Source organism: Notolabrus celidotus, chromosome 13 (genome assembly GCF_009762535.1).
Source record: "Notolabrus celidotus isolate fNotCel1 chromosome 13, fNotCel1.pri, whole genome shotgun sequence".
NCBI classification, from domain to species: domain Eukaryota; kingdom Metazoa; phylum Chordata; class Actinopteri; order Labriformes; family Labridae; genus Notolabrus; species Notolabrus celidotus.
The window spans coordinates 32,164,188-32,190,000 of NC_048284.1; the positions used below are offsets into that span (position 1 = coordinate 32,164,188).

The 25,813-nt window shown below is 42.4% G+C and overlaps 2 protein-coding genes across 2 annotated transcripts; one reads left to right on the forward strand and one right to left on the reverse strand.

The window, feature by feature from the left end:
* Positions 1-2,969: 2,969 nt before the first annotated feature.
* LOC117823766 (gastrula zinc finger protein XlCGF57.1-like) lies at positions 2,970-9,696 on the reverse strand. Its single transcript, XM_034698997.1, has 2 exons — positions 9,581-9,696; positions 2,970-5,297 (listed from the first exon to the last, which is right to left on the reverse strand). Exons 1-2 carry the CDS (start codon positions 9,603-9,605, stop codon positions 3,328-3,330), a joined length of 1,995 nt encoding a protein of 664 aa, XP_034554888.1. The 5' UTR covers positions 9,606-9,696; the 3' UTR covers positions 2,970-3,327.
* A 6,023-nt stretch (positions 9,697-15,719) lies between these two features.
* LOC117823915 (gastrula zinc finger protein XlCGF57.1-like) lies at positions 15,720-25,813 on the forward strand. Its single transcript, XM_034699193.1, has 2 exons — positions 15,720-16,027; positions 24,130-25,813. The coding sequence occupies exons 1-2, from the start codon at positions 15,859-15,861 to the stop codon at positions 25,437-25,439; spliced, it is 1,479 nt and encodes a 492-aa protein (XP_034555084.1). The 5' UTR covers positions 15,720-15,858; the 3' UTR covers positions 25,440-25,813.

Sequence of the window (25,813 nt, forward strand, 5' to 3'; positions counted from 1 at the left end):
AAAATAATTTAACAAATGTTACATTTTTGTAGATTTCTGATATTAACATTAAAAATGTAACGGTACAGAGTGTCAACATTTAAATCTGATGAACTGAACTCTTTAAGGACTCAAAATGAAGATGATTGTCCAAAGTCCAAGCATCAACAAAAACAATATTCAAACCCACAGAAACTACTGTCTCTGCAGCTCGCTGAAACACAATAGCTGATTTGAATATGATTAATGCCTCTGACATGACAAATAGCCAATCATGTTTCAGAATTTCAGGGTGGCCAATCAGTTTTCAGAGGTGGCCAGGGCCGCCCCTGGCTCCGCCACTGACATGATCATTACTGCCTACCGCTGAAATGCAGCTGGTAGAGGGGCCACTGTCTGTGCACACTTGTCACGGCATAGGGTATTTTTTTTTTAGAAATGTTGTTTTCTTTAAAGTTTCGATACGAAACGTTGTTGACCCGCTTACGAATGCACTATTACCTGCCATATTCTGACCGCACTCAGTAAACACAGTGCATTGCGTACCATCCTTTGTCGTACCTCAGCCAGGGAAGTTCTTTCAACCAGTCCTGTCTGAAAGAATACAATTTGGGCTTTTTAATTTGAGTCTTGGGGCCAGGCTCAAGCTCAGACTCGGATTTCTCCTCTGGTTCCAAGTCTGATCGCCGAAGGACCGGGCCTTGGCATTTTACCAGGGACCGAGGGCTCTGTGTCTTGGCTGGATGGACTCTCAGGAGTGGGGATGGATAGAATTACAGCAATTTTAAAACACAACTTGGAGCAGTAAACGGGACCACAGCCAATCAGAGGCAAAGACCCGCCCAAGCTCTGTCTCTTATTGGTTTACACCACGATATGATCCTACCATGAATGTGAGTTCAGTCCCAGGAGTGCAGAGACATGATGGCTTGCGAAAGAAATACAGTCCCCTCCAAAAGTATTGGAACAGTGAGGCCAATTCCCTTATTTTTGCTGTAGACTGGAAACATTTGGGTTTGACACCAAAAGATGAACATGAGACAAGAGATCAACATTTCAGCTTTTATTTCCAGGTATTTACATCTGGATCTGATACACAACTTAGAAGATAGCATTATTTGTAAAGGAACACCACATTTTTAAGTGAGCAAAACTATTGGAACAGATACACTTAAAATAAATTAAAGTGAATAAGACTTAACATTTTGTTGCAAATCCTTTGCTTGCAATAACTGCATCAAGCCTGTGACCCATTGACATCACCAAACTTTTGCATTCTTCATTTGTGATGCTTTTCCAGGCTTTCAACGCAGCCTCTATCAGTTGTTGTTTGTTTTGGGGGGTTACTCCCTTCAGTCTCCTCTTTAGCAGGTAAAATGCATGCTCTATAGGGTTTAAGTCTGGAGATTGACTTGGCCAGTCCAAAAGCTTCCACTATATGTTTTCACCCGGGCAGCGTCAGGTGCACCAATGCGACCGAGAAAAAAATGTTGCATGTGCGACCAAAGTGGCCGCACTCTGGAGCCCTGACCCTGAGTGACTGTTTTAAGGTCTGTTTCAGGGCACTCTTAGTGATAGTTTGAAGGTTTGTTTTCGGGCACTTTTATTAACTGTATTAAGGTCTGTTTCCTACAGCCGCCATGCAGGGGAATGTCCACACTTTTAGAACAGGGTGACACATTTCAGGCACTGAGAGACAGAGTATGTGCACACACTCGATTAGCATTTACCCTCTGTCTTCACTCTCTGCTTTAACAACTAACAGTAAAGTGTTGGACAGATATTATATTGTTGTGTTTATATGTAGAATCAAAATGTATTCAACTTAAATGTGCATCAGGCAGACTAATGAGCTTAAGGTATAATAATTATTTAAGACTAGAAATAAGACAAAATAACACAAAGCTCTATTATAACTACAACAGGGTAATTTACATTGTAACAGCAGTAATGACAAAAATAATGGGCATCCAACTAATGGGCTCAACTCCAGCCTAAGGCCCCTTTTCTGCATGCCATTCCCCCACTGTCTCCAGGTTTCCTTCTCTATCCACTGTCCTCTCCTCTCCAAAATAAAGGCGTAAAACCCCCAAAAAATATAACTTAAAAAAAGGAAAAACCTAGTCATGCAACATTTCTTATTCAATTGCTCTATTAATAACCAAAATAATTGATAAAATATTAAATTACTAAAATATTCAGATACTGCAGCCCCACCGCCAACCTTTCAATTGTGAGATAGGGCTGTCAAAATTGTCCAAAATGGCATTTGAATATTCGCTCTAAAAAAAATCCCATAGGTTCGAACCATTGGAATATCTATATTTGCGCATTATGTCAATAACAGGTGGACAAACTAATACAAGGAGACATAACTACTTGTATATGTATTTTTATTTAAGGTATAACATGCCTAAAACATACCTACACATTACAAAACAAGTAAATGACCTAATGGAGTGAGTGCAGAACAGTCTATGATGCTGAACAAGACTTGTGCGAGCAATTAAATGTCCCGACTCTTGTCCCTAATATAGGCAGGCTTCATTCAGTGATTGAAGCGAATATTATTAACATTAATTGAAGTTAAAGTTAAAAATGAAAAAGTAGTCCACTTACATTCTTGGTGCTTGTATAAAAAAAAGAGGAAAAACTGCATTTTATCCCAGTGTCACTGATTGTCGGGCTCTTTTAGTCCACTGTCAATGCAGGGTCTTAGGCCTGACAGGTTATTTGTCAAAAACACGAGACAGTCCACATGTGAAGAAGACAGATCTCTTTTTATTCACTATGTTCCCAGCGGAGGAAAAGATGCGTTCAGAGCGCACTGAGGATCCGGGGAGGGAAAGATTTCTCTCTGCCGTCTGCTTCACGCTGTGCATGTGTGACTCCTGTGACCTGTCCCTGACCCGTCATGCAGTGCGCCCGCTCGCAAAGCAATCGCCAATGTGTTTTTTTCCACAATCGAATATTAATTTTCACAATTGAATCTCCGTTTTTTAAATATTCTAATATATATTCGAATTTAGAATATTCGTTGACAGTCCTATTGTGAGACAACCACTCCTCAGTTGTTGTGGTGAAAACCAACACGGTGTGTACCAGATTGTAAGTGTGACTCTGAAAATGAGTCCTCGGCTAGTTCTTGTCCTCCACAGTCCCCAGCTCCTGTTTCTCTTTATGTTCCGTTTGGTTTTGCGTAAGCTCTTGTGCCTGTACTCAGTACATTTGTGTTCTTTTAACTGAGGAGATCAGGGAACATTTTCACCTCATTGAAAGCAGTTGAGTCTCACAATGTGGCTCTGAAGACTTCTTTCCCTTTTAAAGTTTTTACCAGAATCAGGGCAGCTAAAGGGTTTCTCTCAGGTGTGAACTGACGTGTTTGGTTAGACGGCCTTTTTGGCTGAATCTTTTACCACAAACAGAGCAGCCAAAGGGTTTCTCTCCTGTGTGAACCCACATGTGTTTGGTTAGATGGCCTTTTAAGCTAAATCTTTTACCGCACTCGGAGCAGCTGAAGGGTTTCTCCCCGGTGTGAACCAACATGTGTGCAGTTAGATGTCCTTTTAAGCTAAACTGTTTACTGCAAACAGAGCAGCCAAAGGGTTTCTCTCCAGTGTGAACCAACATGTGTTTGGTTAGATTTCCTTTAAGGCTGAATCTTTTCCCACACAAAGAGCAGCCGAAGGGTTTCTCTCCGGTGTGAACCAACATGTGTTTGGCTAGATCCCCTTTATGGTTACATCTTTTACCACACTCAGAGCAACTGAAGGGTATCACTCCTGTGTGAACCACCATGTGTGCGGTTAGATGCCCTTTTTGGCTAAATCTTTTAACACAAACAGAGCAGCTGAAGGATTTTTCTCTTGCATGAACCCACATGTGCTCGGTTAGATTACATTTATGGCTGAATCTTTTCCCACACTTAGAGCAACTGAAGGGTTTCTCTCCTGTGTGAACTAACATGTGCGAAGTTAAGTTCACTTTTTGGCTAAATCCTTTACCGCAAACAGAGCAGCTGCAGGGTTTTTCCCCCGTGTGAACCGACATGTGTGTAGTAAGACCCCCTTTATGACTACATCTTTTACCACAAATGGAGCAGCTGAAGGGTTTCTCTCCTGTGTGAACCAACATGTGTGTGGTTAGATTCCCTTTATGGCTGAATTTTTTCCCGCACAAGGAGCAGCTGAAGGGTTTCTCTCCTGTGTGAACCAACATGTGTGTGGTTAGATTCCCTTTATGGCTAAAACTTTTCCCGCACAAAGAGCAGCTGAGGGGTTTCTCTCCGCTGTGAACCAACATGTGTTTGGTTAAATTCCCTTTATGGCTGAATCTTTTCCCACACAAAGAGCAACTGAAGGGTTTCTCTCCTGTGTGAACCAACATGTGTGAGGTTAGATTCCCCTTTTGGCTAAATCCTTTACTGCAAACAGAGCAGCTAAAAGCCTTTCCTATCATTTGCATCCCCTTTTTTATGGCCAACTTCTGTTTGCGTTTAAATGTTTCAAGGTCTGGTACTCCATGACCATTTCCATCAGCTCTAGATTCTGCCTCTGTTTTCAGCTCTGTTTTGTTTTGAGGGAGCTCCAAAGTCGGATTTGTAATACACTTTTGCGTTTCTAACTGATTCTGCCTGCAGACTCTTTGGTCAGAAACACTGCAGCTGGAGGGTTTCTGCTCTCTGTGATGTGTGATGTGAAGTTTGAGTCTACGCCTGTGTTTAAATCTTTGACCACACACATAGCAGCTGAAGGGTTTCTCTCCTGTGTGAACGAACATGTGTGTTGTCAGTTCACGTTTAGTTTTGAATGTTTTACCACACTCAGAGCAACTTTGTGATTTGTTATCAGTCTTTGGTCTCTTATTGTTAAAGTTTTTCAAAGACTTTAAATTTGAATGATTGTCTCTGGTCTCTTTCCAATCGTCACTGTCATCAGTCTCAGGTTCTGAAGCGTCGTCAGTCTCTGGTTGGAAAAGTCTCTCTGGATCTGAGCCCCTGGCTAGTTCTGGTCCTCCACAGTCCACTTCATCAGCCCCTGTTTCCATTTCTTTAGCTTGCCCTTCATGAAGCTGTGAGGACAGAGGTTTCTCTTCATCTTCACTCTTCACAGAGACAGGAGTGAAGGTGAACTTGGTGGTATCAGCCTCCTCCAGTCCTTGAAGCTGCTCTCCCTCCTGACTGCTCCACAGGTCCTCCTGTTCCTCTTTAATGTGAAGGGGCTCAGTGACCTCTTGGTCCAGACTGGAGCTCCTCTCCTGCTGCTCAGGGGGAAAATCTTCTTTACTCAGTGACAGCTGCTGGACGTCTAATGGAAACACTGAAACACACAGAGACATCAAGGTGAGCTGTGAATTTACATTTAAACCAATCTTGAAGTAGTGATTCTTGATATCATCATTATAAGTGACCCCTTTAAAAGTCCTAGTTTTACCCTCAAAGTGTCCGCATATTAGTTTATTATTTGTGTCAATAGACACAGGAATGCAGAAGCAATGTCAGACTGTCAACTTTACAGGTCAAATCTTACAATGACTGAATCTATCGGTGCTTGAAGTTGAGAAGCTGAGAAACAGTCCAGCAGTCCACTACTCTTTTCTGATGGCTGGTCTGGCTGTCATTAAAGTCATTGAAAACAGTTAAAGGCTCTTTACACAGAAACAACTTGATATAAAACTGAATGTTGTTCCATTTTGGCCATTACTGTACACATAAACAGCATTTTGGGAGGCTGCAAACACAAACTGTTGAATCAGGGATCCAGAGTGGATTCATTTGAAAACCAGAGCTGGTGGTATGTAGCTCCTGTGAGGATGATGGCATCACAAACCCATTCAAACACATGTATTACATTCCCACTCCAATAGCCATAACAACAATGGCAAAAGCATTGAGAAACTCGAACAGGTTTTTTAATGCATCTCTTACAAAGTTTAGATTTGCTTCACCATTATGCATAAATAACATGACTCCCCTCTCCTGCATGATTTTAAATCTGGACTGGAGCAAGAGGCACACGCTGATGATGGGGTGGAAGTCTGATGTTTCTTAAAATTGAAGAGTTTTAATAAAGGCAGTAATATTCTCAATAATTTGGTGTTACCATGACTCTTGGCTGGGATGTTCACACCTGACAAGATCAGGTGTCTCCAAATCCATCTCTAGTGACCACTTGCAATAGTCCCTTAATCTTTTCGCAAAACCACAAGGATTCTAAGTGACTAAGCACTCTGGCGGTCATCTGAGACTTAAAGAACCGTAGTTACAGATGAAACTGTTGTCCTATTTCATCCCTACTGACTGCCAGAGGCGGTGCTTCAGCACTGGATGATTAATAGTAACAAAGTCATGAGGAATCAACAGGAATGGCCAACCAGCACATACCTCAAGATCAAGAAGTAGAACAGTGTTGATGCAGGACCGCCTCTAATGGATGGGATGTTGCAACATTCACCCTGTAGAACCTGGGAATATGCTGAGAGGCCGCTACACATATGACATCAAGGGGCGCACCTTTCATGGCAGCCCAGACTGTAGCTCTGCCTCTTGGAGAGTGACACCGTAATCCAGACGGTGGTGGGTGACTGCCCAGGGTCCAAATTTCTTATATAACACACCAACTGCTAAAAAGCTTCCACCTGTTAGCGTACACGAGTCACATGGATGGGGCTTGTGCATTCATAATAATACACCTGACGTTGTCGCTACACCCAGACCAGGCTCCTGTTGTCCCTCCAGAGACCATACCTAGAGCTGGAGGTAACCTTGGGTTCGGATGCAATATCCAGCCCCCCAACTGGGATAGGGATCCTTCCTGACAGGGAGTTGCATTGGCGAGCTGCAGCAGAGCCTGTGCAGCAGAGAAAATCAAGTCGTTGCTGGCCAGAATGGGGCCACCGGGAGCAGTCTGTGGCCCTCCTGAAGCATCCTCAGGAGTATCGGAAGTATGAGAGACAAAGGGGAAATGCATGAAGGAGGACGTTCGGCTAGTTGTGAGCCAGGACATCCATGCCCAGAGAACTGGACCTGTCTGCCAGGGAGAACCCCAGAGGGCAGTGGGTCAACTCTCTGCAAGCAAAGAGCTCCACCTCTGCCCTCCTGAAGCGCCATTTCCCTGGTGGAGGAACATGTTACCTTGTCAGAAGTGGAAGGAAATGCTGAAGGGCAAGGTGCACTGCCAGAAGCTCCAGCATGTTCAACCCCACCCATTGGGGAATGCGTCTGTGCAGACGGTTTTCTAGCGAGACGGACAGGCACCCAGGGGAACGCCCCTCGTGGTAAAGTCCCTGTCCCTCCAAGGGGTGAGGGGAAAAGGCATTATCGAGACATTAACACTCTCCTCTGTCTATGTCCGAGTTGTGCTGCCTCCAGACCAAGGTTGGCCAGCCACATCTGCAAGGGGTGGTGAGACAACAGCCCAAGAAGAACCACACCTGAGGCACTGGTTAGCATACCCAGCAGATTGAGAAACATGACAAAAGGCAGACACATGCCCTGTTGAAAGGCAGGGAGCTTGGACAGAATGCTGTCCACCCGCTGAGTTGAGGGACAAGCAGTTACAGTAATGGAGTCAAGAGTCAACCCAACAAAGGTGGTGACCTGTGACGGGGTCAGATTGCTTTTCCTGAATGTTACTTTGAGACCCAGACGATCTGCGTGAGCAAGTAGAAGAGCCATGTCCTGGACCACCCAGTCACGCATCGGTGCACAAACCAGCCAGTCGTCCAGATAGGGCAAGATCTTCAGGCCCCGTGCCTGCAGAGACGAGAGGGCTGCTGCAAGACACCTGGTGAACACCAGGAGCAATGGAAGCTCAACTGCAGGCATGTGGCAGAGCCAGAACTTGGGTGCATCCTGCACAGCAGCGAAAGCCCTACCATCTGAAGTAGGACGAGAGAAGCTTTATTGTTGGTCCAGCAAGCATGCAGCTCCTTCAAATACTCACAGTCCCCTGAGCCCCAGTGAGCCTCCAGAGACCTGAGAGCCCATCTCTGAGGCAACAGAAACAGACTCGGCAAGGCTCTACTAGAAGTGGGCACCCAAAGCAGCAATAGAAATAGCATCCTCATCATAACCAGTAACTGTGTCCTGAGAGCTAGAAGTAGAAGTGCCCTGTCCCCCAATTCCTGAATGCAGGGCCTGAAGGACAGACTTCACCTGGTCTAGCTCAGCTGTTATCCGTTCTGTCTGCCATCTCATCAGACCTACACTTCTTAGCCCTCTGTTTTGGGGCAGGTACAGTGGCTTCTGCCATGCAACGCTTGTGGCTGACAGACTGGCTTGGTATCAGCAGGTCTGAAGGGAAGCCCCGGGGCAGGTCTGACCCAGACACAGCCTCAGTGAGGCGAGCAGCACAGACTGCTCTGGGCAAAATACTGCAGTTCATGCAGGGGTGGTCAAATACCCATTTTCGACTGAGGCAGTTTCAGGGTCGGTTTCGGAGCCAGCACTCAATTGAGAACCGTTTTTTCATTTTTGGACTGCAATTGAACCAGCTTTCGGCTGGGAAAACCAGTTCAAGAGCGGCTCTGCAGCTCTCACACTAGGAGCTTTATTAATCATGAAAATATTACAAAAGCATTTGAAATACAACAAGTGTTTACAATCAGGCCAGCGCTTTCCAACCTCTAAGGGTTTTGACATCATGCAAAAAGCAATGTGTAGTTAACGTCATATTTCTAATGTCCATTGTTTTGACGCTTTCACCAGATAATGACATTTTCCACTAAACTTCTTCTCACATGGTTTCTTTCAATAAATGATTAGAACTGTATCCATCTTTCTCAGTAATACCTCCTTTAACTGATTTAGGATTTTTAATGCAAGACTTTTTCTTGCAATTGAGTATTTAAAGGATTACAATTAATGCTAGAACTAAAAATGAGGATTATTTAGGGAAAAAAGTACAAAGTCTGTTTATTACATGAATAAAAGGCTGTAACTGGCAGTGAGTCTGCTTTTTAGCAGCGGAATTATAAACTACATTACAGAAATTATAGACATTTTTAATTTCATAAAATATCATTTCATGAAAAAAAAAAAAAAAGTTCAGTAGTTACTGTTCTACTGTTATATGCCCAACATATTACTGTTTCACTATGACCACTTTACTCATTCTGATCACATTAATCACCCAGTGTTAGTCTACTTCCATACAGCTCTTTTGACACTTGTTAGTTTGATCACCTGTATCCATAACCTGCTCCAAATATTTACTCATTCTACTTTCATATTTTCAGCCTGTTCGTGCGTTTCGTTTCCCCTGTCTCTCTTTCATAACACTGCTCTGTGGCCTTTAAATGCCCATTCTGAGGAATATCGGTTTTTTAATTGCATTTTTACTGTTTAAGCAGTGAATGAGTTTTTATAAGACTTCTACAAAACATTTGTTGCGTATATTTGGAAAGCTCTGTTATATCAGACACATTATCATCATCACAGCACAGCCACTACAGACTCTTTAAGTCCACTAAACTACATGGTTTACTGAGCAGGAGCTAGCTGCAGCTAACTCACTCTGTGCGTCTCTAAAGCTTAGCTAAAGGCTCATCTCTCTGAAACATCATCAGGAAACACGTTTCCAGCAGAGCAAAGAAAACCAACCTGTCAGATCCTGAAACCCGGACATTCTCCACACGTCAAGAGTCCGAGAAGGAAAGAAAACTACACGCTGGTGTCTTTGCAGAGAGGACTGCTCCTGTCAACATCTAGTCATGCTAACTGTGCTCCGCCGGAGATTGACCTCGTGACCCGGATACTAAAACACGACCCTCATCCGGCCTTCAAATTAAAAGCACTCAACTCAAACTTATTTTATTGCGTCTTTCATTCACATACAAACACATGTGCTTCACATGAGGTAACAACAAATCAGTCCAAGTCGATCAAATTAAGTCATACAAAATTCAGAGTAGGATTAAATATTAATGTGCAAATACTCAAGATCGATGGAGGGTGGAGCATTTTCCTCCAGTGGAAGGTAAAACAAGATCCAAAGTATAGCCAACAGAATCCTTATAAGGTTCAACAACAGATATTACAATACTATTCTTAGCGTCATGAAATAAAACGCATTATGTATATCAATGCTAAGATTTCTGGTCTGTTTCAGGGCACCCTAAGTGACTGTTTTAAGGTCTGTTTCAAGGCACCCTCAGTGACTGATTTAGGTCTGTTTCAGGGCACCCTAAGTGGCTGTTTTAAGGTCAGGGCATCCTTGGTAACTATATATAAAACAATAAAAATACCCACGTAACATGAAACAATTGTAAACTTCCACAACTTGTACAATTAATCTGTCTGCATTGTTTTGTAACCACATCCCTATTTACATTATAAGTATTGCACTTCTCCGTGTTCACCTCTTCATGTTCTTCATGAAGCTGAAAAGTGGTGTTAGTTCTGCCGCTGAGAATACTGGAGCTTTAACTTTCCACTCTCCTCCGCCTTTTTGATCGTCTTTTGGTTGTTCTTTTATAAGAGATTCTTCAGTACCACATGTTCACACACAAAGCAAACGCTGGCAAGCTTGTCTTGAGTCAGCCTTGATTAGATCATGAGGCTGGATGTGTCAGAGGAATGATCTGATCCAATCTGTTCAGCGCCAAAGAATTCTTCCTCTGAATCCAAGGGGTTGGTTTTTTTTTTAACTTCATGTACTGACCATTTGTCTAAAAAATTAGAACATAATCAAAGTTTCCAACTCAGACTTTAACTACACTTATTACCTGGCTGTCTGACCTTCCGCTTGTCTAAGATGCTTGATTCTGATTGGTCCAAACCCCTTGACAACCCTTTGATAATGGTTATTAACTTTCACTAATATAAGCAACACCAGAGTCAAACTGATCACACGTCATGTCAAATCAATCCACAGAAAAGGGTTCAGACACATTTAGATTCTGCTTATTGACACCATAGACCGTAAGGTGAGGGGAAACCATTAGCTTCCATTAGCATCAAAACAACATGGCTAAAATATTAGCTTCAGTTAGCCTACTACAGGCAGGCTACGTACATTTTCATATTGGATGCTGTCCATCAATCTGAGGAAGGAGCGGAGCAGGTGAGAGAATCTTTAGGTTAGCAATCTCTCCAAAGAAAGTTAAACCATGAGCGGTGGTGATGATAGCAGCAGGGTTCAAAGTTGTGACATTAGTTTCTTTTTAAAGGTGTGTGAACCTCAGAGCTCAGAGAACGAAGGAGAGCTGAATGAGGACAGTTTCATGTTCAATCCACCACAACAGGCAGAGAAGAATCCATAATCAAAGGGTCACTGATGCACCGTGGGTATGTAATGCACGCAGGAAAAAGAAGTTCATAGTCCATGCAAGAGTTCTGTTTTTCTGTCTTTTCTTGAGGGCAAGCAAGCAAACCAAAGAACAAAGAAAATCAACAAACAACTAATACTTTTTTTAAATTGTAAACAAAATACAAAACTAAACAAATACCTCCTAAAGCTGCTATGCAGGGGCGTGGCAGATCTCAGGCACTGACAGAGTGTGTGCACACTTTATTAGCATTTACCCTCTGTCTTCACTCTCTACTTTAACAACTGTCAGTAAAGTGTTGGACAGATATTATATTGTTGTGTTTAAATGTAGAATTTAAACGTATTAAACTTAAATAATGAACATTGGGTATAATAATTATTATAAGGTATAATAATTATTTAAGACTAGAAATAAGACAAAATAACTATTATAACTACAACAGGGTAATTTACATTGTAACAGCAGTAATGACAGAAATAATGGGCATCCCGGGCTCAACTCCAGCCTAGGGCCCCTTTTCTGCATGTCATTCCCCCACTGTCTCCAGGTTTCCTTCTCTATCCACTGTCCTCTCCTCTCCAAAATAAAGGCGTAAAAACCCCAAAATATAACTTAAAAAAAGGAAAAACCTGGGCATGCAACATTTCTTATTCAATTGCTCTATTAATAACCAAAATAATTGATAAAATACTCAATTACTAAAATATTCAGATACTGCAGCCCCACCGCCAACCTTTCAATTGTGAGACAACCCACTTCATCACTGGGCCACAGCTTCCCCGATAACAGTTGTGGTGAAAACCAACACGGTGTGTACCAGATTGTAAGTGTCACTCTGAATCTGAGTCCTCTGCTAGTTCTTGTCCTCCACTGTCCCCAGCTCCTGTTTCTGATCCTCTTTATGTTCTGTTGGTTTTGAGTAAGCTCTTGTGCCTGAACCATAGACTAAAAAATATGGACGTAGGATCCGTGACGTCACCCATCTGTTTCTGAAGAGCTGTTTTGAGACCAATCGGCTGTGGCAGCCATATTGCTTCTGTCGAACCAGTGTGACGTAAAGAGGCGGGCTTTGAGCCCCCTAGCCAACAGCTGCAGTATTCCTGCAGGCAGCTGTGCCTCTCATTGGAAGACTAGTAATCTCAATATCTTCTAAATTACCGAATTAGAAAAAAATCACCCCCCTCACAGTGAGAGGACATTGAGAAATTAGCTATTCAGACTACACTCATCTTTTGTACCAGGCTGTAAACATGTTTATTAATGCTGCAAAGATCGTCTTTTCCCCATTCATGTGTATGTGACTTCCGGTACTTCCGGAGCCAGCCTCAAGCGGATCCTCGATGAACTGCAGCTTCTAACACTTCCGCATTGGACTCATATTTTTAGACCGGAGGTTGCCGCTTGGCCTGAACTCAGTACATTTGTGTTCTTTTAAAGCTAGGATTTGTAGTCACAGAAAACTAGCATAAATTTGAATGTAGCATTTCCTCAGGACTCCGACTTAGCTAAGCTGGAGAGCAAGAGAGATTCTCACGTGACCTGGTGGTGCAGGTGTGTAAACTGTGAGCTAATGTTTACAGTTTACACACAATGAACTGAGAACACTTCATACTGTCACAAGCTAGATTTGGTAACAGTCCCTCTAGACCTTTGGGAATTAAGATGTACCATCAGATCACAAACTAGTGTGGCTATATCTATCGGTAACATGAAACTCATACAACCCCACGTCAAAAACAATAAAAAATCCCTGTAAGAATCAGAACCCGGGCTGGTCTCCTCGTCATATAACTGAAAAACAACTGTCTGGCACTTCTACAGTTTTTAAACACGTAGTTAGAAGCAAAGTCCGGTCATTTCCCCCGTAGCCTGTAGCAGTAAGAAGCCCGGAGCTCGGCAGCCACTGATACAGGGGAGGAGGACAGCAGAGCAGAACAGCGCTTTGTCTTCTGATTTCTTATTGGTTGACCTCTCACCCCACCACTGACCAGCCCCTCCCCTTCTGCCCCTCCTCCCACAACTACAAGTGCAAATTATTTTTGCTACACATCAGTGCAAGAAGTGTTGCAAAAGTCAAGCGCGCAGATTCGTCACTTTGCAATGTGAGAAAACTCATTCGTGAAGTTACAGGGACCGATTTGAGAGGCTGTAATCACTGAGTTGTGGTTGTAAATATCAATCTACACATGTGTGAATGTTTTTTGTGACTGTATGAATATTTTTTTTGTGACTGTATGAATATTTTTTACAAGTTAAAAATTTTCAAAATACAAGTTCACATTTTTTCCACAAGCCACCATGTATATTTTTTTCTCTAACCTCAAATTCAGTTCACATGTGTGTGATTTTTTTTTACAAGTGAAAAATGAAACATACAAGTTCACATTTTTGATCCACAAGTTCTCAAATCGTATTCTGCAGGTTCTCAAATCAAGTCTACAAGCTTGTGCATTTGGCAACATATCTACCTTCATACGCTACAGATCACTGTGCGCCAAAACAACCCGCCATAAGAACAGTTTCTTCCCCCAGGCTGTCACTCTGATGAACACTAAACCATAACAGTGTCATACCTGTCAGATCAATACTCTCTGTAAATATACATATAGATATACAATGTAACAATTCTCCAAGCAGATTTCACAGATTTTATTTATTTTTTTATTTAACTATCACCTCCATAAACTTTTTTTTAATGTAAAACTAACTCTGCTTCTCACCACTGCACTATTATCATATTATTTTAGTCTGTACATATATATATATACACACACATATATATATATATTATATGCCTTGTACAAAGATAGCACAGTTTACCAAAGTCAAATTCCTTGTGTGTTCAAGCATACCTGGCCAATAAAGCTGATTCTGATTCTGATTCTGATTCTGATTCTGATTCTGATTCTGATTCTGAAATGGTGCTGGACGCTGTGAGAAGATTCTTGGACATTGTAGACATCACTGGGGAGGAGTTGGACGTTACCCTTAGGGAAGGGCAGGCATGTCCAAAGTACGGCCCGGGGGCCAATCGCGGCCCAAGATCCATTTATTTATGGCCCCAAGCTTCCATCTGAAAATGTGTTATTTATAGCACAGAAATGAATCACCTTCTGAATCATCTGTGCATTTGCAGTTTCTTTCAAGCGCACAAACAAAACTAAAGTCAATCCAGAAACATCTCAATAAGTTTCATATGGATTACCTGTCTAAAGCCAAAGCACTGGGAATTCTGCAAGACGACAATAAAGAAGAAACACAAGAACACTTTAAGTTGACAGGTTTTCAAATTAATGATTTTATCATGATTTGAAAACATTTTTTATGAACACTAAAAGTTCAGAAGACACAAGACAATATCATATATATGAAATGGTACAGAAAAGGCTAACTTTGATGCACAAAAATGGTTCGGAACACAGGAAAGGAATGATTTTGTTCTTAAAATGTTGTCTGCTGGTCAGAATAGTCTTAAAAACAACATAAAAAAGAAGTGTGATGAAATCCAGATCGTGATCTTGCCATAGGAAAATGATACAATATTTTTCCCACATTGCCTGACCCTAATGAAAAATATTTTCTTCCAGAAGAAGATAAAGTTTTCTAATGTTTAAGTGGCTTGTGGAGAACTGAGGACTACCTAGTTTCTGTTTAATTGAGAAAATATGTAAAATAATTGTTATTAAATAGAGATTTCATATATAACTTTTATGATTCCTAAGTCTCAGTAGGAGCCACTGGCTCTGAGGTAATCTGACAGCATCAAATGTGGCCCTCTTTGAAAAAAGTTTGGACACCACTGGTGTCATGAAGGACTTGAGTTCTTGAGTGTTTTGAGTTCTTGAGTGTTGTTGTGTGTGTCACGCTCCTTAGGTAGCTGCAACCGACCAATCAGAGCCCTTGTTGTTGCCCTGCCCCAAGGGATCGTGGTTGCTTTGATGGGCAGATGTGGTGGAGGCAGTTGGGAGAAGAGATTGGTTGACTGAGAGTGAGGGAGTTTATGTTATCGTGTGTGCGTTCAGAAACAAAACCACACACATACACACACACACACACACCCACCACACACTCTCAGATAACAAACCCCAAGAACCAGCAATAAAGAAGATTGAAGAAAACTTCCAGTTTCCTGCATTCTTACCGATGCACCATGGTGGCCACACTATCCCTACCAGCATAATTTACAGTCCTAAATCATCATACCTTCACAACAACTGGACTAGGGCAACCCAGATAATAATAGCTGAGTGTAGAACTGTGTATTTTTGAGAGGGATCACTTTGAGTGTACTTAATCAGTTGTAGGACTATTACAAACCAGTGAGTGGCTGTAATGCAACTTCTATTGATGCCAACCGCCCAAAAAAAATTAACAGAAGAAGAAGAAAAAAAAAAGAAGAAGAAGAAGAAGAAGAAGAAGAAGAAGAAGAAGAAGAAGAAGAAGAAGAAGAAGAAGAAGAAGAAGAAGAAGAAGAAGAAGAAGATGGACTGTCTTTTATTCTGAAGGCCAGATGCCTTTCCAGGAAGTAGTGGTTTGGTATCCGGGTTACTGAAAAGTCTTCAGCGTCGCGTGTTTCTTTTCCTTCGTGGACTCTTGGATGTGAGTAAAATGTCCGGGTTTCAGGATCTTAAAGATTTATTCAAACGGAGGCTGCTCGCTGCGGTGACTAGAGACCTAACAGAAAACAGAACAACATCTGGATATGAAGAGGAGCTTCACCGACAGAGGAAACTGCTGGATGTGATGTTAACACCGGAGATAAAGCTGCAGAGAGCAGGTTGGTTTAATGTTTCAAGTGATGTTTCAGGGAGCCGATCTTTAACTAACATCTATATTAGCTGCAACTAGATCCTGCTAAGAACATGATGTAGTTACTTGGATTTAAAGACTCTTCCCTGGCTGAGCTGTAATGATTAGAATCATAGACCTATACGTAGACGCCGCATTGACTGTGCTTTCCCGCTGCTGCGATACGTCAGCGAGTCCGCCATGTTGAATGTGGCGGGTCCGCCGTGTAAATTAATACATTAATAAATAAATTAATATAATAATTAATAATAAATAAATTAATATATTAATAAATTCATTTTTATTTGCAGTCTATGATTAATACAAGTAGATGTAAAACTGTAGGTTTAGTGAAAAATAATCACTGTTTCTCTCATTTTGATCAACCGTTTTTACAATAAAGGATCAGAATTAATGTAAGTACTAAAAATGACAATTATTTAGAAAAGAAAGTACGAAGTTTGTTTATCAAATGAATAAAAGGCTGTAACTGGCAGTGAGTCTGCTTTTTGGCAGTGGAATGAAAGATAAACTCCATTACTGAAATTATAGACATTTTAAATTAAATAAATTATCATTTAATGCGGAAAAAACGTTCAGTATGTTACTGTTATACTGTTAAGCTACATACGCCCAACATCCAAGTCTGACTGTTTCACTATCATCACTTACTCGTTTTGATCACATTACTCTACATTGACTATTGTTAGTTTGATTTTTATTTGATTTTTCATTTTAATTTCATATTTTCAGCCATCCTGCACTCTGACAGTGCTATTCCTTCGTTTTGCTCCCGTTTCCCCTGTCTCTCTTTCATAACACTGCTCTATGGCCTTTAAATGAGGAATATCGTTTTTGAAACTGCATTGTATTAAAGGTCAGTTGTCCATATGTTATGTTTTAGATCATGTGAGGGCTAAGAGTTGAGACATTTCAACCGACTGCACAAGTGAAGGGATTTACTATAGGGATTTAACAGGTGTCCTGGTGTTTTACACTGTTTGAGCTTAGCACTTCAGGAGTTTTTAAAAGGTAACATTAACACTGTGGAGACTGCTACAAAGCTTTGGTGGCGTATATTTGGAAAGCTCTGCTAATGGTATGAAGTCAAATTTACACCAGTATGGTCATATAACAACAATCAGGAAGCATGTTTCTTCTTACATGTGTGTGCACATCTTAAAAGATTTCCACATTCAACATGGCGTTGACGTACTCTCGACTAGTCTATGCGGCATCTACGTATGTCTATGATTCTAATGTGTTTGATTGAGCTTCACATCTTCGGAGGTTATCTGTTCAGCTCTTTAAAGCAAAAAAACCCAAACTGTTTTCAGGTGAAAATCATCAACAGAGAGGCTTTCATAGTATAAATCATAATTTCCCCCACATGTTAGTCTGACACGGGTTCAACTCGCCTGGCTGGAGGTGAAGCTTTCAGCAGTGTGACTGCCCCCTGGTGGCTGGCTGCAGTATAGGTCAACAAAATCCATCTCCCCCATTCAGTTGAATGGGGCTGCGGTCAAACTTAAAAAAATAAATACACGTGGTACGAATGTTTCTCACATCTGTATGCTGTGGTGATATGTAGTTAGTATTTGACTGTTTTGTTTCTTTTTCGTTAGTTATTAGAGTTTAAAAAACTGGGTTTTACTTCCTGGTTTGCTTTGATTGACAGCCGCCGTAGAGTGAAACTTCAATGGACACACAGCATCTTATGACGCTACGCTGTAGGGCGGAGCTCGTCCCAGTGGCTTCACAGACTCTGGCTGCAGAATGGCTGGAGAGGGATTTTTTGGCTTCAGAACCGTACAACGGGAAGAGGCGGAGCAACGCTGTCCATTTTTATTTACAGTCTATGGTCTGACACCTGTGGCAGGGTGCTGTAACCTTTGAATCAAAAGCTAACACTTTTAACAATAGTTATGATTTTGATGTGGTTAACAGCATGTGTACTCAGCAGAACTGCACGGCTCACTTTTAAGAAGCATCCCTAGTAGAGATGTGATGTTGGCGAACGAGTCGACCTTTTGAACGGCTCTTTTAAGTGAACGATGAGAACCGATTTGCAGTGGCGAGCCGTTCATTTGGGAGCCGTCTTATGCAGATTGCCCACGCTGCCTTCATGTGTCACCTGCGTGCCCCATGAGTCTGAGTTGTCACGCTGCCTTCATGTGAAGTTGTATTTATATTTTTAATATACATATATATATATTATTATTCATGATTTTTACATTTTTTCTGTATTGTTAAAATGTTTTTATGTGTAAATTTTTACAGTAAAGTTGTTTGGCATGGAAGTTATCTGTAGCCTGCGTAGTTTTTATAGTGCCACAAAGTTTTTTAGGTGAGGGAAAATTCAAAATAGTGATCTCACTGTTGAAGCATGGGGATATGGCAGCATCTTATGGAGTGTTTACAATGCCAAATGAAATTATAATCAATATTTCTGAATATATATAAATGAGTATATATATTGATGGGATGTGTAAGTTTGAATTATTCTGATCCAAATCTTATCTTATAACTGCGACCAGTGATTGTTTCCTTGATTAAAAACGACTTACCCCTGGTTGACTTCTAAAAAATAAACAAATATAACAATGAGCCAAAGAGCCAGTCTTTTGAACAGCTCTTTGAAAAGAATGCCTACTTTATTCTGAAGGCGAACATCATACAGCAAGCCCACACAGTATGTAGTATGTAATAGGCAGTAGGTACTGCCTATTACATACTGCGTATGAATTTAGTCTGTAGTATGAATGTTCTGTTCGATCTGTTACGCAGCATGCTGAGCCAGACATCACTGGATTTCTGGTTTTGAAAAGTGGAAGTAAACAACGGCCAAGCTGATAGATAAACTGCTTCTTTAGCATCACTTATGATTTAAAAAGTTAAGAAGTGGTTTATATGTATTTTAAAAGTTTTCTCAGCACCTAAAAAACCGAGTTCCCCCCTGCCAAAAAAGAAGATAAAGAAAAAGCGGAACGGGTGCTGTGCATTATGGGAAACAGTACGTGAGGAAGGTCCGATGCATACTGTGAAATGTTCTCGAATCAGTAGACATCCGGGAAGTTTTGGCATACTGAATTTCCCTTAGGGATAAATAAAGTACATTCTACTCTATTCTATTTTGCTCTTTTTCACATACTACATACTGAATTTAGGCCAAATCAGTACGTACTGCTCGTGTGGTGACGCTCTCCGCTCGACCTGTTCTGGTGAGCTGTGGTGCCTCCCTCTTGTAACAGTGTTGGTGGAGGTTATGCGTCTTATTCTGAAATGGCAGTAGCGCTTTCTGTCCACCATGTTTTGTTCGTAAGCGTCAGCGGTGGTCTCCGCTCGCTACCCACTATTGTTCCTGCAGTGTGTTACTCTTATTTTGAAACAGCAATGGTGTTTTTCTGCTTGACCTGTTTCTCTGGAGATAGTGTTGGATTGTGTCGAGATGTTACAGTCCCTTGGCTGTGGAGCCTGCAGGGTTGGGCTGAACGATTTTAGGAAAAGATGTAATTGCGATTTTTCTGGCAGATTCAATTCAATTCGATTCATGATTATCTTCAAATCAAGCTTCAGTGAAATAAATAAGTTAAAACACACACAGACACACACACAAACAAACAAACAAACAAACAAACAAATGCACACACACAGACACACAAACAAACAAACAAACAAACAAACAAACAAACAAACAAACAAACAGACAAACGCACACACAAACACACACTTACCAATTCCAAGGTGCAGCCTGTGTCCAACACAGTCAAACTAAGAGACGGTTCGATCGTTCTGCTTGACCACATATCAGTAGTTGTGGCTGCTCCACATGTTTCAGCTCTGTTAACACTTTTTCTTTATACTCTGCGTACAGCTGTGGGATGGTAATCTGGTTGAAGTAGGTGTGGGAGGGAATCACATATCTATCTATTTTAAACAAAATAAAAGACTTCTGTTTACTTTATTTAAGTTTGCTTTAAATACAATTGACAGCAACAAACAAGGTTTGGTTTTGTCTTTGCCGCCTTTCTTTTGATTCGCTGTGAGAGACTTTTCACTCGTTAAGTTTGGTTTTGGTCATCGTTAGTTTAACTTTCACTTTATATTAGAGTTTAAACTGTGTTTCTGTTTCCTGTGATCCCAGGAGAGGTAGGAGGTCGTAGCTGAGCAGGATTATTTTATTATGCCTTTTATTTTCATAAATTGTACATTTTCTATTTTCTAATATTTGTAATGTTTGTATCTGTTGGGTTATCGGTGTTGACTGTGGTAATCCTGTGGCAGGTATTTAGCTGTGCCCTTCTCTCAGTGTGCCTCCAGAGTTTGTTATTGAATGTCTATGTATTGTTTAATTAAATAACTTAGCAGACATCTCTGGTCACGGGCACACAGTCTCTCTCCCTGTTGTCTGTCTCATTCATTAATGCATGGATGCAGGGGGCGTGTCTCTCACCGGAGCACTGCGGCCACAACAGGTGAGGAAAACATGAATGAATTGAGAAAGGGGGGTTCTCTCTTATCCCAGTAATGACAGGGACACAGAGAGCATCAGTGGTGGTCTCGACCGGTCTTGATATAAAATACGGAGTCCACCCAGTCTGAGACCGAGATAAGACCCGAGTAAATAAGCTTTTCATTCCAAGACCAAGACCTTAAATTAGCGGTCTCGAGACCAAGACTGGTCTCGAGTACTACAACACTAGTGTTTCTGCTGGATGTTGCAACTGTAGCGCGACAGGTTTTGCACAGAACCTGTTTCTGGTGCACGTCTGCAGCCTCCAACCTGAAATACTCCCAAATGACCGACGTGGTGTTTTTCTTTGGGATTAAATCTCCTAACTCCGCTTCTGGTTCCGCTGAAGCCATTTCAAAACATGTGAATGTTACAAAGGAGCAGATTAATACTGATTGGTTAGCATGACCTGTCCATGAGCAGGATGCCGCTTCTGATTGGTGAGCTTGGCAGGATGGCAGGGAGACGTAAAATAGTTGACACAACAGATCCTGGATCAGTCAGGAGCGCTATAAAAAAACTCAGCTTTGGCGATCACAAGATCGCGCTGTCTGAAATCACAATTTCAATCAGAAAATGATAAATCGTTCAGCCCTTCTTCAGGGCACCCCTCCAACCTGATGATGGCCATGACTTGTGTCCCTCCTGTCTTGGCAGTGACCATTTGAGGGAGGGTCTCTTTGACCACTGTGAAGGGAAAATACAGACATGATGGTGATTTGCATACTGTTATCTGTTCCCATGGCTGAGGAGCAGACCAGAAGGTTAAAAGTCAGGAAGGTGACCAGGAAGCAAGAGGTCATAAAAAGCTCTCTTGTTTGTCTTACAGTTCTTTGAATGTGTTTAATGATGTGATAATCTTATTCTCTGAAGAGAATAAGTACCGTGTTGTATCTTCACTCTGGGTCAGTTGAGCAGACCTTGTCTCGGTTGTTAGATCACTCTGCCAGCTGACCGCTTTGCAAAGCTCACTGAAGGCCGGAATAAAGCTCACAAAGACAAACCGTTGTCGCTTGAGTCTATCATTTCCAGATATCCACCACACCACCCCTGCATGAACTGCAGTATTTTGCCCAGAGCGGTCCGTGCTGCTCGCCTCACTGAGGCTCCCCTTCAGACCTGCCTGGGGGCTCCCCTTCAGACCTGCCTGGGGGCTCCCCTTCAGACCTGCCTGGGGGCTCCCCTTCAGACCTGCCTGGGGGCTCCCCTTCAGACCTGCTGATACCAAGCCAGTCTGTCAGCCACAAGCGTTGCATGGCAGAAGTCACTGTGCCTGCCCCAAAACAGAGGGCTAAGAAGTGTAGGTCTGATGAGATGGCAGACAGAACGGATAACAGCTGAGCTAGACCAGGTGAAGTCTGTCCTTCAGGCCCTGCATTCAGGCATTGGGGGACAGGGCACTTCTACTTCTAGCCCTCAGGACACAGTTACTGGTTATGATGAGGATGCTATTTCTATTGCTGCTTCGGGTACCCACGTCTAGTAGAGCCTTGAAGAGTTTAGTTTAGTTTAGTTTAGTTTATTCGCACACATCATCACAAATATGCATCTATATATATCCAGTAAACATTTCACAATGGTTGGATATATGAAAAGGGGTGACCCCATAAAGCTTTTAATAGGGGTCCCAATTTCCCACAAACAAAGTGACAACAGACAAGATACAATGACAACAACATACTAACAGACATATAACAAACATACAACAGACAATCTGAACCAGAGTCTGTTTCTGTTGCCTCAGAGATGGGCTCTCAGGTCTCTGGAGGCTCACTGGGGCTCACGGGACTGTGAGTATTTGAAGGAGCTGCATGCTTGCTGAACCAACAATAAAGCTTCTCTCGTCCTACTTCAGATGGTACGGCTTTCGCTGCTGTGCAGGATGCACCCAAGTTCTGGCTCTGCCACATGCCTGCAGTTGAGCTTCCATTGCTCCTGGTGTTCACCAGGTGTCTTGCAGCAGCCCTCTCGTCTCTGCAGGCACGGGGCCTGAAGATCTTGCACTATCTGGACGACTGGCTGGTTTGTGCAACAATGCATGACCGGATTGTCCAGGACATGGCTCTTCTACTTGCTCACACAGATCGTCTGGGTCTCAAGGAAAATTTCAGCAAAAGCAATCTGACCCCGTCACAGGTCACCACCTTTGTTGGGTTGGCTCTTGACTCCATTACTGTAACTGCTTGCCCCTTAACTCAGCGGGTGGACAGCATTCTGTCCAAGCTCCCTGCCTTCCAACAGGGCATGTGTCTGCCTTTTGTCATGTTTCTCAATCTGCTTGGTATGCTAACCGCTGCCTCAGGTGTGGTTCTCCCTGGCAGACAGGTCCAGTTCTCTGGGCATGGATGCCCTGGCTCACAGCTTGCCGAACGTCCTCCTTCATGCATTTCCTTCACGACTTGATTTTTTTCTGCTGCACAGGCTCTGCTGCAGCTCGCAAATGCAACTCCCTGTCAGGAAGGATCCCTATCCCAGTTGGGGAGCTGGATATTGCATCCAAACCCAAGGTTACCTCCAGCTCTAGGTATGGTCTCTGGAGGGACAACAGGAGCCTGGTCTGGGTGTAGCGACAACGTCAGGTGTATTATTATGAATGCACAAGCCCCATCCATGTGACTCGTGTACGCTAACAGGTGGAAGCTTTTTAGCAGTTGGTGTGTTATATAAGAAATTTGGACCCTGGGCAGTCACCCACCACCGTCTGGATTACGGTGTCACTCTCCAAGAGGCAGAGCTACAGTCTGGGTTGCCATGAAAGGTGCGCCCCTTGATGTCATATGTGTAGCGGCCTCTCAGCATATTCTCCAGGTTCTACAGGGTGAATGTTGTAACATCCCATCCATTAGAGGCGGTCCTGCATCAACACTGTTCTACTTCTTGATCTTGAGGTATGTGCTGGTTGGCCAATCCTGTTGATTCCTCATGACTTTGTTACTATTAATCATCCAGTGCTGAAGCACCGCCTCTGGCAGTCAGTAGGGATGAAATAGAACCGGGAGAGACGCATTCACGGTGGGCTGAGAGGAGACTACTGTTACAAGCTGCTAAATCAAGAGAATCACAGCTTCTTCTTTTGAAAAGTACACACACATACAAAAAAGAAAAAAGATGATGTTATTGTGGACGGCGGGCGGAATAAAAACACTGCAGTTAATCTACCAATCAGACACGTTCAGCATTGCAGGCCCTGCCCCCAGAAAGCCCTGGGACCTTTGAAAAGTACTACCCCCCTAGCAGGGGCTTTTCAGGGGGGAGATTATCTACCCCTGAACTACTTTTTCACCCTGTGCCGTCGGTCGAAAAACGCCTTTTCTCAGCTTTTCAACTTCAAGCCCTGGTAGATTCAGTCATTGTAAGATTTGACCTTTTAAAGTTGACAGTCTGACATGCTGTTGCTTCTGCATTCCTGTGTCTATTGACACAAATAATAAACTAATATGCGGACACTTTGAGGGTAAAACTAGGGTTTTAAGGGGTCACTTAAAATGATATCTAGAATCACTACTTGGTTAATAACTACTTGATAATTGGTTTAAATGTAAGTTCACAGCTCACCTTGATGTCTCTGTGTGTTTCAGTGTTTCCTTTAGACGTCCAGCAGCGGTCATTGAGTAAAGAAGATTTTCCCCTTGAGCAGCAGGAGAGGAGCTCCAGTCTGGACCAGGAGGTCACTGAGCCCCTTCACATTAAAGAGGAACAGGAGGACCTGTGGAGCAGTCAGGAGGGAGAGCAGCTTCAAGGACTGGAGGAGGCTGATACCACCAAGTTCCCCTTCACTCCTGTCTCTGTGAAGAGTGAAGATGAAGAGAAACCTCTGTCCTCACAGCTTCACGAATGGCAAACTAAAGAAATGGGAACAGGGGCTGATGAAGTGGACTGTGGAGGACCAGAACTAGCCAGGGGCTCAGATCCAGAGAGACTTTTCCAACCAAAGACTGACAGTGCTTCAGAAGCTGAGACTGATGACAGTGATGATTGGAAAGAGACCAGAGACAATCATTCAAATTTAAAATCTGTGAAAAATGTTAACAAGAGACCAAAGACTGATAACAAATCACATAGTCACTCTGAATGTGGTAAAACATTCAAAACTAAACATGAACTGACAACACACACGAGGACTCACACAGGAGAGAAACCCTTCAGCTGCTCTGAGTGCGGTAAAAGATTCCGCCATAAAGGGGATCTAACCAGACACATGTGGGTTCACACCGGAGAGAAACCCTTCAGCTGTTCTGTTTGCAGTAAAAAATTCAGCCGTAAAAGGGGTTTAACCAAACACATGTCAGTTCATAACCAAGAGAAACCCTTCAGCTGCTCTGAGTGCAGTAAAATATTTAGCTTCAAATGGCATCTAACCACACACATGTTGGTTCACATAGGAGAGAAACCCTTCGGCTGCTCCGTGTGCGAGAAAAGATTTAGCTTAAAATGGGATTTAACCACACACATGTCGGTTCACATAGGAGAGAAACCCTTCAGCTGCCCTGTTTGCAGTAAAATAAGCAACCAGAAAGGGGATCTAACCAGACACATGTTGGTTCACACAGGAGAGAAACCCTTCAGCTGCTCTGTTTGCAGTAAAAGATTCAGTCTAAAATGGAATTTAACCAAACACATGTCAGTTCACACAGGAGAGAAACACTACAGCTGCTCTGTTTGTGGTAAAAGAATCAGCCAGAAAGGGGATCTAACCAGACACATGCTGATTCACACAGGAGAGAAACCCTTCAGATGCTCTGTTTGCAGTAAAAGATTCAGCCTAAAATGGAATTTAACCAAACACATGTGGGTTCACACAGGAGAGAAATCCTTCAGCTGCTCCGTTTGCAGTAAAAGATTCACCCAAAAAGGTTGTCTTACCAAACACATGTTGAGTCACTCCTGAGAGAAACCCTTCAGCTGTTCTCTTTGTGGTTAAAGCTTTGAAAGGGTAAGAAGTTTGTAGAGCCACATTATTAGACTTAACTGTTTTCAATGAGGTGAAAATGCTCCTGGTGAAATTTAACACGGGTGGAATGGTGTAACGTTAGCTGTGGAAATATATTACTAAACGAGGACAGCTGGTGGGTTCTCTGAGGGTGGCTTCTACTGTAAGGTTTTATTCGTTACTTATTGAGTCTCTGTGAAGTTAATGTTGAAGAAGGGGTTATAGTACACCGTAGCGTATAGCGCGAGCGAACCTTTATATATTCTTATATTTTATGGCTTTGTGATTTTTTTGGATGAATGTGTGATAAAAATAAGGGTAACACTTTACAA

Excerpts from the sequence above, each read along its gene's own strand:
- LOC117823766 (XM_034698997.1), bottom strand. The coding sequence starts at position 9,605 with ATGTCCGGGTTTCAGGATCTGACAG. Across the intron at positions 5,298-9,580 it reads CGGGTTTCAGGATCTGACAG|TGTTTCCATTAGACGTCCAG; the intron begins GTTGGTTTTCTT and ends TGTGTGTTTCAG.
- LOC117823915 (XM_034699193.1), top strand. The coding sequence starts at position 15,859 with ATGTCCGGGTTTCAGGATCTTAAAGATTTATTCAAACGGAGGCTGCTC. Across the intron at positions 16,028-24,129 it reads GATAAAGCTGCAGAGAGCAG|TGTTTCCTTTAGACGTCCAG; the intron begins GTTGGTTTAATG and ends TGTGTGTTTCAG.